This window comes from Anabrus simplex, chromosome 1, assembly GCF_040414725.1.
Source record: "Anabrus simplex isolate iqAnaSimp1 chromosome 1, ASM4041472v1, whole genome shotgun sequence".
Taxonomy (NCBI): Eukaryota; Metazoa; Arthropoda; class Insecta; order Orthoptera; family Tettigoniidae; genus Anabrus; species Anabrus simplex.
Window position 1 is genome coordinate 1,061,781,876 of NC_090265.1, and position 13,534 is coordinate 1,061,795,409.

The 13,534-nt window shown below is 36.4% G+C and overlaps 1 protein-coding gene across 7 annotated transcripts in view; it reads left to right on the forward strand.

Annotated features, from left to right (window-relative positions):
- Positions 1-13,534, forward strand: part of scrib (scribble) — an 884,084-nt gene that overhangs the window by 506,397 nt on the left and 364,153 nt on the right. For all 7 annotated transcript variants that reach the window (XR_011017587.1, XM_067137118.2, XM_068225382.1 and 4 more), the window contains 2 exons: positions 8,265-8,446; positions 10,532-10,678. Coding sequence is in view for 6 of the 7 variants with exons in the window: in XM_067137118.2 (XP_066993219.2) it covers positions 8,265-8,446; positions 10,532-10,678 (329 nt within the window). In the remaining variant the exon portion in view is untranslated. The remainder of the gene's footprint in view (positions 1-8,264; positions 8,447-10,531; positions 10,679-13,534) is intronic.

Below are 13,534 nucleotides of genomic sequence, written 5' to 3' on the forward strand. Positions count from 1 at the left end.
TTCAGGGCTGCCGACTGTGGGGTTCGAACCCACTATCTCCCAGATGCGAGCTCACAGCTGCGTGCTCCTAACCGCACGGCCAACTCGCCCGGTATTTTTATCCTTCGGTTTATTGACTTGGCTTCTATACCCTAGAACTTAGGCTAAGTTGGATAATATTTTAAACACCAACATCACTATTTTCACCTGTGGGCAATTATGTTATTTATTTCACTAATATTGTAATAATTATTATAATTGAGCAATGTTAACTTATAAGACCCCAACAGACAAGCATTGGTTTTGTGTAGAGATATATATTTGTTAAATTCACGTTGTTTTCTTTCATGACGTACACACCTATTTTTTGTTATATTATAGAGTATTTAGCTATAGCCTAAATTTCTTTACAAATGTGAGCTCTTCAATAAAGACATAAATAACTGTCGCATGCCAAGATAAATTGGTATAATTAGAGCTGTCAATATGGTTCATAACCCCTTTGGTTTATTACCTAAACATGGATCACCCAAAACATAGGTTAGGTTTGGAGAATACTTTAATACTCAGCATGAATTAATGCACTGTTTATTACTTTCATATTCCAAGATGTAAATGAAGCATTTAACATATTTTTATTGACAAATGTCTTAATGTGATGATACAATGTTTTTAAATGAGGAAAAAAGACAAATCCAACCGCAAGAGTTCAGGCAGGAATGCTAAAGCTAAAAAGTAATGCACTAGAACAGCTGACATGGAAAAGTGATTGAAAATTCAAACAAATTTAACTTACGTTAAAATGATCTTTAAAAAAATAAACTGTAGACTTTTCCGATATATCACCAGCGTTTCTCCGGCTCGCCAAAGTCCATTTCTCCCTAGTTTTAGCGTCTGTGGAACACTTATAAACAATTTGTTTGGGATGGTATGCGATGTGCTATTGCTCATCGGAACTATACACCATTTATAAGTTTTCTGCCTCACTGTCTGCGCAGGATTCATTTTAAGTCTAAAATATACCACTCAGATTATTATCCAATGTATAGACTTCGAATTTAACCAAACCAGACACTAACTTAAAGTAGAAATACGCTAAGTGTATCCTGCTTCTCACAGCACACTATGTGTTATCAAATACAGTAGAGATAATACGCGACACTTACGAATTTAGCCTTTATAAATGGGAGACAATTCGACGGTGGCGCTCCTAGTGACTTGACCTGAACAAATCGCGCTAAATTCAAATATCAATGGAAATGTATATACGGAAATGGATAAATAAATTACGTCTAGAAAGAAAGTGTTATTGAGATATTAACTTTAAAGTTGCTAAAGCAATCCTGGATAAATGAATGAAGAATTATTTAAAAGGTTATTATTCAAAGACTGAAATTAGACATATAAACAAGGTGTGAAATGGACTGCTGTGAAATAGCTTGATCTTTCATTTATGCATTACTTTTTTAGCTTTAGCATTCCTGCCTGAACTCTTGCGGTTGGATTTGTCTTTTTTTCCTCATTTAAAAACATTGTATCATCACATTAAGACATTTGTCAATAAAAATATCGGCACATTCCTTACACATATGATGCAATGAATTAACATTTAATAGCTGGACAATTTTCCTCTTAACATAAAGCCGACTAACAGAAAGAAAATCTATAAAATCCCGGCTTTAATCTGAGAAGAGGGATAAAAGAAAGAAAAGTTTGAAAATGTTGTCGATAGTGGTGCTTTGAGGAATATTTACGTACAATTAGAGTAAAAATGTAACATACCCTTGGCTGTATAGTCAAGGATTTTTAAAGTCGCTGGCCTGGAAATGATCTGAACAGATCTTATAATTCTTATATAAGCGTAACGTCCCTTCTTTCTTGTACACCTTATCCAAATCACTTCTGTGACATTTCAAAACCCACAGATCACACCTACAACAACACATCGGTACTGAAGGTTAACTGCTGCACTATAGAATAAAATATGCATATTACATTTTATGCCAGTTAAAATATGGGTCAAGCAGGTCAGAAGATTATGAAGTACTATAAAAATCTCTGTCACTGGAAGAATATATATGCAAACACAATATTACATACATGTTCTTGTCACGAGGGAACCTGAAAAACGACAGCGCATTTTTCTCTACTTCGTAATTACTGCAGCCAAACACAGCACATACCTTTCCCCTCATGTTGAGAGGAGATATCAAGGAATGACACACACTACTATTTATTTATGTCAACTCACTGAAAACGCATAAATAACACCAAAAACTTCGCAGAAAAATACACGTGCTCTTATGAGAGAATCAGTACTGTTCAGGTCTATCTGCTAGAGTGAGCTCCAGTAGCTGTCCCTTGATATCTCGCTCAGTGTCGCATATTAATCTCTACTGTATTTGGTGTTTATTTCGTCTGCTAATTCAGTCAACCTGTACGATGACATCAGACCAATGAGATCGCGTACTTGCGTGACGTGACATTTTCGTACTTTAATTTAGATTTTTATCATGTTTGGAGTTATTATTTGTACATTCTGATCACATTTTTTAATTCTGCGTGAAATTTTGAATCAAATTAGCATATTTTTAATTAAAACCCCGGATCATGCATGTTCCCTATTCCAACTTTATCTTCATATTGTGATCTTTCGTACTTTAAAAGACACCACTAAAACTTATTTGTCTACTAATGTCATTCCACGCCATCTCTCCACTGACAGCTTGAAACACACCACTTAATAGCAATATAGTAGGTCCGTTATTGGACATTATAAATTTTCCAACTCATTCCTGGTTGCCAGCGTTTTCCCTCAGTGTGCTAAATTAGGTTCATCAGTTGGTAAATAGCGCACATACTAAGACGCATGGCTAGTGCATAAAAAACTTAGAAATAATGTTAGGTTTTGGTCCACCCAATCAAAACACATCACTTTACAAGTGAACTATTTAATTAAAAACTATTAAAAATATTTAGGGACATGTTTCGTCTTTATTTGAGACTTCATCAGCCATAAAATCACGTGGTAGATTACAAAACTAAAATCTGAAAAAAATGTAAGAAATGGAAGAACCCAATGTCTTTTTAAGGGCTATTTGCGAAATGCAAAAGGTATAAATATATATACATTATTTACACAAATTGACCTCACATTTTTTTCAGTTTAACTTTCAAACATTTTTGTAACGCTTCTCTATTGAAAATCACGCCCAACAAATCAAGCTGCTTTTCTTTGGATTTTTTCGTGTTCTTGAATCAAGTAACCCTGGTGAGGGTCCCATCCACTGGAAGCATACTCTAGTTGGTGTCTTACCAGAGACTTAAATGTACTCTCCTTTACATCCTTACTACAACCCCTAACTACCCTCATAACCATGTGCAGAGATCTGTACGCTTTATTTACAATCCCATTTATGTGAATACCCCAATGAAGATCTATCCTTATATTAACACCTAGTACTTAACAATGATCCCCAAAAGGAACTCTCACCCCATCAATGCAGTAATTAAAACCAAGAGGACTTTTCCTATTTGTGAAATGCACAACCTGACTTTTAACCCCATTTATCATCATACAGTATCAAGGTCATTTTGCAGTTCATCACAATCTTGTAACTTATTTATTACTCTATACAGAATAACATCATCTGCAAAAGCCTTATCTCTGATTCCACTTCTTTACTCATATCATTGACATATATAAGAAAACCTATAGGTCCAATAATACTGCCTTGAGGAATTCCCCTCTTAATTATTACAGGGTCAGATAAACCTTCACCTACTCTAATTCTCTGAGATCTATTTTCTAGAAATATAGCCACCTATACAGTCACTCTTTTGTCTAGTCCAATTGAACTCATTTTTACCAATATTCTCCCATGATCTGCCCTATAAATGCCTTAGATAGGTCGGTCGTGATACAGTCCATTTGACCTCCTGAATCCAAGATATCTGCTATATCTTGCTGGGATCGTACAAGTTGAGCTTCAGTGAAATAACCTTTTCTAAACCCGAACTGCCTTCTGTCGAGCCAGTTACTCATTTTTCATACATACCTAATATAATCAGAAAGAATTTTTTCCCAGAGCTTACATGCAATGCCTGTCAAACTGACTGGCCTGTAATCCTTCATCTGCTCTAATCTGCTTGTCATACTCAGAGCTTGGTCTACCCCTACCGTTTTTACTGCCTACACTTTCCTCGAAGACCAACTGAACAAGTCTTGGGTGTCTTGAGATGTGTCCTATCATTCTGTCTCTTCTTCTTGTCTAAGTTGGCCAAATCAATCTCCTCTCATCAATTCAGTTCAGTATCTCTTCATTTATCATTTTAGCTATCCATCTCACCTTCAGCATTCTTCTGTAACACTACATTTCAAAAGCTTCTATTCTCTTTCTTTCTTTCTGAGCAACTGATTGTCCATGTTTCTCTTTCATACAGTGCCACGCTCCAGACAAAAGTCTTGAAAGTCATCTCTCTGATTCCTATATCAATGCTTGAAATGAGCAAATTTATTTTCTTAAAAAAGGATTTGTTGGCTTGTACTAGTCTGCATTTTACGTGTATATCCTCCGCACTTCTGCCATCATTAGTTATTTTACTACTCAAGTAACAATATTCATCTACTTCCTTAAGTTTTCATTTCCTAATCTAATATTTCTTGCATCACCTGATTTTGTTCAACTGCACTCCATTACTTTTGTTTTGGACATACTTATTTTCACATTGTACTCCTTCCCCAATACTCTTTCCATATCATTCAGCAATTTCTCCTGATCTTATCCAGTCTCAGATAAAATAACTATGTTGTCAACAAATCTCAGGGTTTCCATTTCCTCTCCTTGGATTGTGATTCTCTTTCCAAATTCTTCTTTGATTTCCTTTACTGCCTGTTCTGTATAAACATTAAAAAGGAGGGGGGGGGGGGGCAAACTGCAGCCTTGCCTCATTCTTTTCTGGATTACTGCTTATTTTTGTAAGTTGCTTGATTCTTATCACTACAGAATGAGTTTTATACAGATTGTTTATAATTCTTCGTTCTCGCTATCTGATCCCAATCACCTTCAGAATCTCAAATGCCTTGGTCCATTCAACATTATTGAATGCCCTTTCTAGATGTATGAATGCCATGTACGTGTGCTTGTCCTTCTTAATTCGATCCTCTAGGATCTGACGTAAAGTCAGGATTGCTTCACATTTCCTACATTTCTTCTGAAGCCAAATTGATCTTCTCCCAACTCGGTTTCAACTCACATTTGATGAAAAAGAGAATAATAACAAAGTGTTAATATGCTGTTGGTCCTGGGTAGCTGGTAGGTGGAAGGTTATAAGATATAATCTGATGATAAAGCCAAGGGTTTGAACATGCGAACAGTCTTTTGAATTCCTCAGGATGAGGATGTCAGGGCTATGCATAATTAAAGATTTTTAAAACCGTTATTGTAAGTGGTTTGATGTATGCGAGTATGAATAAATTTATGAAATTCAGAATAGAAAATGTGCTGGGAGTTGTGAACTGTATGATCATTTTTCTTTAAATTTGTCATACTTCAGTCATAGTACATGACTAGGGCCCGGATTTTTAGGTTTTAAACTATTTTATTCCTTGCTAGTTAAAACCTAAAAATAATTAAATAAGACGTTAAAACCTATAAAAAACTAAATGGGCTATTCAAGACATTATTACGTTATTTTTTAATAGTACCAAATATTAATGAAATTGAATGATTTTAAAAAAAATAAACATTATGCACGAGTTTTTGAAATGACTTCATGGTTTGGAACTGGAAGTGGTTTGTAAGTATAACTAGTGCGAGCGAAACAACGTGATACGATACTATTCCACTAGGGTACAGCACAAATCAAGAGACAACCCCCTGGCGTTCACTGACCTGTATCTAGCAGGTACAAGCCCGTCTAACTTGCCAGCTTCAGTGCATCTCTCATTGTGTACGGTCGACTACTGCCAGCTACGGCGCTGTTCACTGTTTAGTTCTATACACATTATTATGCGACAGACTAAAATTAATTTTCCCTATAAATCAATTTATTATTGAAGGCAGATTAAGAAGTTTACGCATTTCAGAAGTAGCGATGCCTAAAGGCGTCATCTCGAAGTTGGTTGATTCGCCAGTGGATTGGTAACGATCCAGACTTTACTACAGATGGCAAAATTGTATTTTGTCAAGTCTGGTTTTTTTTGCTATTTGCTTTATGTCGCACCGACACAGATATGTCTTACGGCGACGATGGGATAGGAAAGGCCTAGGCATTGGAAGGAAGCGGCCGTCCCTTAATTAAAGTACAGCCCCGGCATTTGCCTGGTCTGAAAATGGGAAACTATGGAAAAACCATCTTCAGAGCTGCCGACGGGGTTCGAACCCACTATCCCATGATTACTGGATACTGGCCGCACTTAAGTGACTGCAGCTATCGAGCTCGGTAATATCCGTTTATGTGAAGCGCTGGTTTCCGCAAACGTGTCGTGGAATACGCTGACCATAGCTTGCACCGTCCGAGATGCTCTTCGCATTCTTTGGCCAAGAGAAAAACAGGACGGCAAGTTTTTACTTCTTTTGAGTGATAGTGCGGCATATATGATCAAAGCTGGTGAAGTATTGAAGAGTTTCTGCCCTAACATGCTGCGTGTAACTTGCATAGGCCATGGCTTACACAGATTGGCTGAAGAGGTTAGAAATAATTGTCCATGAGTAAACAGTATTGTTTATTTTGTGAGAAAGGTGTTTCTTAAAGCTCCTAGCTGCATTCCCACATTCAAGGAAATGTTGCCTCAACCTCCTCTTCCTCCCAAGCCCATCATCACTCGTTGGGGGACATGGCTCAATGCAGCCCTAAACTATACCAATCACTTTGAAGACATTAAAAATGTTATAAATTCTTTTGATGTCGATGATGAACTCTGCATAGTGAAGGCTAAATCAGCTTTCACGAACAAAAACGCTGTTTCACTTGCCTTCATTAGGACACACTTTGCTGATATTCCTGCAGCTATTGAGCGTGTTGAATCGGTATCGTTGGCATTAAAAGATTCAATAGAAGTTGTGGACTCCATTTCGAAGAAGGAAATACCAGAACCGGTGGGTGAAGCCTATTTACTCAAGCTCGCCAAAATTCTACAGTGGAACCCTGGATTTTCAACAATGAACAGTGTGTCTGCAATACAGTACTTCAGGGAGAAGAAATCACTGACGAGGTACCATGGGGATCGAGAGCTATTGCTCCAATGACTTCTTGTTGTGTGGAGCGTACATTTTCCTGCTATAAGAATATTTTGAGAGATAACAGAAAAAGTTTTACTCTGAAAAATCTGGAAATGCATTTGAAAAATATGGAAATGCATTTAGTTGTACAATGTAACAGCAAGTGAAAACTGTTCTATGCTTCTAAAAATGTTTCTTGAATGTATAATATAACTATTTAAAATAGTTTATTTAATCCGCCTTGATCAATACACTCATTAAATGAAAGTAAAACTATTTATTAAACCAAACATGTTTCGGAAAATCTCAACCATTACCTTCCTCAGTGGTTGATTTTGTTGATTTTTAACTTTGTTTTTGTTAAACTTTAACTTCATAGATACAGATTGTTAATGAATGTCAAGAAGGTACTTAATTGGGTGTAAAACCTGTGTACTTTCAGATCAATAAATAAATAAATAAATAAATAAATAAATAAATAAATAAATAAATAAATAAATCTATTAAACAATTTCTTTGCCGGCTGGCATTTAGACTAGTCAATACGGACCAAACACAATATTAACCTATCATGGTTAAGTTTATTAACAATGTTTCTTGATGCATTGGAAGTGACAAATATTTAACCTACATGAACCATTTGTTGTATTTGCGCATAAATATTCTTTGTTACTTTTAATTTCAGTTTGTATGATGTGTTTGAAGTGCTTTCATTAAGCCATTCTGTCCCATATTTTGAAATGAGTGGTATAGTTTTGTACTAGAGAGGCGTGAAGGTTACAATAAAGTACAAAAAATTTGAATGAATAGTATAACTTTAGTAATGATTGAAATGTTCATTAAAAACTATTTCAGGAGGATAAAAACTAAAAAAAACTATTTTGAGCTATTAAAAAACTAAAACGTAGTTTTTAAGAACCTAAAAATCCGGGCCCTATACATGACAAATCAATTCTTTCCTTCTATGTATTGTACTGCATAAGGATGAGTTTCATATCCTTTTAACTACTGAAAGACTTTTAGATTGATGGGAATAAAGAATATATTTTTTCCTACTTTCAGATATGGATTCCAACATTGAAATACAGGAGGACCAGCTTGAGATTACAATAGAGAGGACTTCAGCAGGTTTGGGACTTTCAATAGCTGGAGGAAAAGGTTCTACACCTTTCAAAGGTGATGATGAGGGTATCTTCATCTCTAGGGTGACAGAAGGAGGACCAGCTGATTTGGCTGGACTGAGGGTAAGTTCTCTGTCCTCTAGTTGTCTAACATAATGCTTGATGAATATATGAAGTATGTATTATGTTCTACGGGTTCTTAAATTTTTTCTAATTCAATATTTTTGGAAGTAGTAGTAGTAGTATTAAGTGTTTCGTTAAAATTTTTGATATTACGAAAGCAGTCACAATTTACTTCTGAGGAATCAGCAGAGAAGTCCTGAATTGAATCAAATGGGTGCTCACAAAAACGGGCTAACCAACATTTTGTCAGAACAGAGATGAATCAACTTTCGCAAATGTTGAGAAAAAAATTATACCATAAAAATATCTTTTTCATTATTTTATCTATATTCTAATGCATTGAAGAATGATTCCTCAGCCACTTCTTGTCCATTGCCAGCTGTCAGTTCTCTGTAATACTGGTGATACCTTGGAGAGACATAATCAAGCAGTTCAAGCAAGTCCTCTGGCTTTATTGGCCTTTTAAAAATGTACTTTTGTGGCATCTCCACACCAGCAAATGATGGCTGTCACCAGTACTGTTCCTTTTGTTAATGTCAACACAATCATATTCCTCAACAATACCATATGAATATTTAAGAAGAAAGAAAACTGAAATGGTTCATCTCTTTTAAGTAGCATGTTTGAAACTTTACTAGTTAGCACTCTTTGCTTATTTACAGATATCATTCTCTTGGTTACTTTTTCTAGCAAAGCTTGAGTGCTCACAAACTTAACACTTGTAATTTTTACTACTTACCACTTCTTTAACGTTTTCTGTAATTATCCATCTAAAAATCAATATTGTTTTCATCCCCATCAATAGTACTACCATCTGACGAAGCCATTTTTGTTTTGATAGTAAACTATCAGGTTAGCCAACACAATCCAGGGAGCCAGTTCTGAGTACATCTTGTTATGGAATGTTTAGTCACACATTTCAGTGTCAAATAAAATGTAATGAAATGAAAAGAGACTTTTTATTAAAATACTGGAGTGAATGGTTAGTTTTAGCATATAAAACAACACTTCTCACCCACAGCCACTAGCATACATAGAAACAAGGTTTGCTACCTACATATACAGTAATGCCATCTTTTTGGCCTCCTGCGACAAGATCTGTTAGCCTGATTTTGCAATAACAAAATTATTCTAAATGAAATGGCGTAAAATTAAAAGCTTTGTATCTCATCACACAGAATTCCCTCTTCTTAGCTCAGCTCACGGAAGATAGTTTGGACCTTCCGCAATACATGACAGCACATAACTCATTTTTTTTTAAATTGTTGGTTAGCCCGTTTTTTGCGAGCACCCATTCAATTCAAACTTTCTGGTGTTGTTACAAGGAGGCAGAACAAGATCTTCACAAAACAAGTTTTTCCTGCAGTTGTCCTGTTTCACACAGCATAAAACCAATAGACAATCATTTCTATAGATTGTTGTATTTACTAGCTGATTTCAAGCTTCAAGTAGAAGTTTTGGCTAGAAATGCAACTGAATGTGTATGAGTTAGTTCTTGAGAAATTTGTAGGCTTTATTCATCTTACAGGTTATTACTATTCAGGAGCATTCAAGTCTTGGAAAGGACTTCGTTGTTCCTTTCCAATATTTACATTATCCTGTTAGGGTCCTTTTCTCCTTTTGTGTTTGTCATTTGTTCCTCTTTTACTTCCTGTAAGTGTCTTTAGCTTACATTTCTTCCCTTTTCTTGTGTTTATCAACTTTCTTCTAATCCTCCACATCTTCCATCAATACTGAAGATCTGTCAGGATGGTTCCTCAATGAGTCTTCAAGACTACCCTCCTGATGAAGCTGGGAAGCAGAAACGAGCTTGTCGGGGTATGAGAAGAGATTAATGTAGAAGAGCTGGATTGGCGAGGAGAGAGCCTATCTGTTTGAAGATGTGGTGATTTTTCTTGTCTTTTTATGTTTTCATGTGTGTCGTCCTCTCTTCTTACACTGACCTGCCATTGTTTTTATCCTATTTATGTGTTCCCTTTTATATTCCTATTCAAGAGCATTTAGATCATTGAGGATATTATGTAAGTGCCTTCAGATTTCTTTTTGATGAAATTACTGGTAGTCATATGATAATCTATATTGCAGGTGGGAGATAAAGTACTGTCTGTAAATAACCACTCTGTGATCGACGCAGATCACTATGATGCTGTCGAGGTGCTCAAAGCTGCAGGCAGTAGGCTGGTGCTAGTCGTCACTAGAGAGGTGACTAGGCTTGTACCTGTCTCTACCAAAGTGAGTAGTGAACACTGATTTTCCAATTATTGGCAAGGAAGACAATTATTGTGAAACCTCTGTTCTCCTTAAACGCTTATAATTACTGTAAGTTTTCAGAAAAAATTATATCCAATACATCGGTATTATTTTGAATATGACTCCTTATAGAATTGTATGGAAATGGTACTATGTGTTTAAGATATACTTGGTAATAAGAAGCCCTTTCTCAGAAAAGGAGCTCTGTAATATGTTCAGTGTCTTTCAAGATGAGTGATTTTTGGTCAAGTGTTTCTACTTAAGTCCGTCTGTTATTCTTTCTTTGAGAGATTTGTAAATTGATCCAGATTAGTGTCGTAAGGTATATTGTTTGTAATGAATTGAGTTATGCCTTCGAAGGATGTAATCACTACCTATCAGAAAGGGTCTTAACCCTTTGCGCTACCCGTGTCAGGAGCAACCCGACAAATATTTCTGTTATGAATTATACCGCCTTATTACGTCATTTTGGTTATTTCTTATACTGTAGTCTTACAGTGGAAAGCTTGAGCTACATACATGCACAGTATAAATCAATTCGTTATAGTTTTTCGATAGTTGTACGTTTCATTTTTGGTGTTTTGTTACACGTGATCTGTTGAAATGTTGGGCTGAGGTAGCAAGCGAATGTGTATGGATGAGATTAGCAGTTTACTGAACTCATTGAGTGATAGCGGGGAGTCTCATTTTAGTGACTTTAGTGAGAATGAAAGTTTACCTGCTAATTCAAGCGACTCGACCATTGGAAGTGACAATGATGGGGATCGTAGACCTGATAGTGGAAAAGGTGATGTGGTTGCCGGGCAACAAGTAGTCAATTGGAGCACTTATGAAGTTCACGATGCTTATTTTCCGCAGTTCGTTTTCAGTGCACAGAGTGCTGTAAAGTTGGGTTAAAACTTTGAGAAGCCTCTTGAAATTTTTCAGTTATTATTTTCTGATTTAATACTTGGAGAAATTGTGTCTGAGACTAATAGATACGCACGTGAGAAGATTTCTAAAAACACACATTTCATTGTCGTGGAACACAGTTCTTTGAGGAATCCTTTATTGGCATTTAGGGATAGGGTTTTGGCTTCAGAACCATTTCATAATGAAGTATCTCAGTATTTTGGGAAAGGCATTTTTTATTATAGATCGTGCATGACGTTTGGTAGGTTATTTCAAGTTTGCGTATTCGTTCCATAAGTGCTTCCTTGTCCAGTCCATTTTTTCATGATGATCTCATCCAGGTACTTAAATGTTTCTACTCGCCTGATGTCCTCATATTTTGTCCGAAGTTTTGGTGGGGCCGATGACCTGTGATGTTGGACCCCTTAAAACAACAAGCAGAGCGAAGTTTTGGTGATGCATTTTGATGTCAGTCATTACTTTTTACTCTAGTCATTACTATTTACTGTTTTTTCAAATGATATCTGCAGGCCAGTTTGTTCGGTGATTTCCTGTAACAGTTTGATTTGAATCCTAGTGGTTTCTATGTCATTTGACAGAATGGCAATGTCATCGACAAAAGCTAGACAGTCTACCATGATTCCCGTGGATTTCATTCCCATTCTTGGTGGGCTATAGTCTATTTCCATTAATCTTGTTCACCAGGTCCAGGTGATCATCTCAAGAGCGCAGTTGAAAAGCATTGGAGAGAGCCCATCGCCTTGTCTGACTCCTGTTTTTTACCTCAAAGGAATCCAAGAGACATCCTTGGAACTTAACACAATGCTGTCCGCTCATGTATCAATACGTGTTTGCGGGCATGGTGCTCTGCAGCCGATCACGTATGAATACATGTTGGTGCAAGTCTGTCTTCTGATGCCATCTAACGGTTATTGACGAACTATTTGGAGATTATCGTTGATGTACCTAAATGGTAGAAAATCTCCGCTTCTTTTGGTACTGATTATGCCCGTTTTAGTCAGTCAGTGGCATTTGTTTTTGCCTTCCAATATCTTCCGTGTATCTATCAATGCTAGAAAACAGAAATGGCAGCGCCGGTAAACAAAAACAGTGGACTGACTCCTGGTGATATTATACATGAATTATACCCTGATAATTAGTCATATGTTTCCCGTGATTGTGAGAAGAGTGAATATAAATTGTCTAATGATAATTCTAGTGCCAGAGAAAGTGATGCGGTGAATGACACGTTTAATGCACCATGTGAACAATGACCTGTTCCTTCAGATTGCAAAGATGGTCTAGATATAAGTACTGTTGATAATATTCTCCCTATTTCTAACAGTGAGTGGCCTAACTGGATATTATACTGTTTTTGTAGTCTTTCTCGTGACGCCTGGCATTAAAATTTTCGTCGAGTGAACCTGAAAATATAGGTTATGATGTCAAGTTGTTCATTTGTAATGATTTGTTGGTGTATATGGTGGAGGAATCAAACAGATATCATTACCAGAATGAACCGAAATATAAAATCTCACCAAAAACATTAAAGTGGACAGATATAACTGTAAATGAACCCAGAATTATTAAATTATGATACCCTGCAATAACTCCATGTCTCTGCCAAAACCTTCCGGCCACAGGGGCCAGTTATACTTCCGATGGGCCGGACAGCAATGTGTTAAATTTGGATTTTGTATCTGGCAGGGTAGCTTCAATTAATGCCAGCAGTTTCAGGTCAACCCCAAATTCATTAAGAATGTTTAGTGGCTGTCTATTGAGTCATGTGCTTTCTTGAAGTCAACAAAGACTTCCACGTACTGTTTGGACTTTAGAGTAGAATACCCGATGATTGTTTTGACGTTATGTGTCTGTTCGGCTGTAGAGCGACTTTTCCTGGACTCCTCTTGATATTCACGTACAAGGTATTTGATATTTGATTTGGGC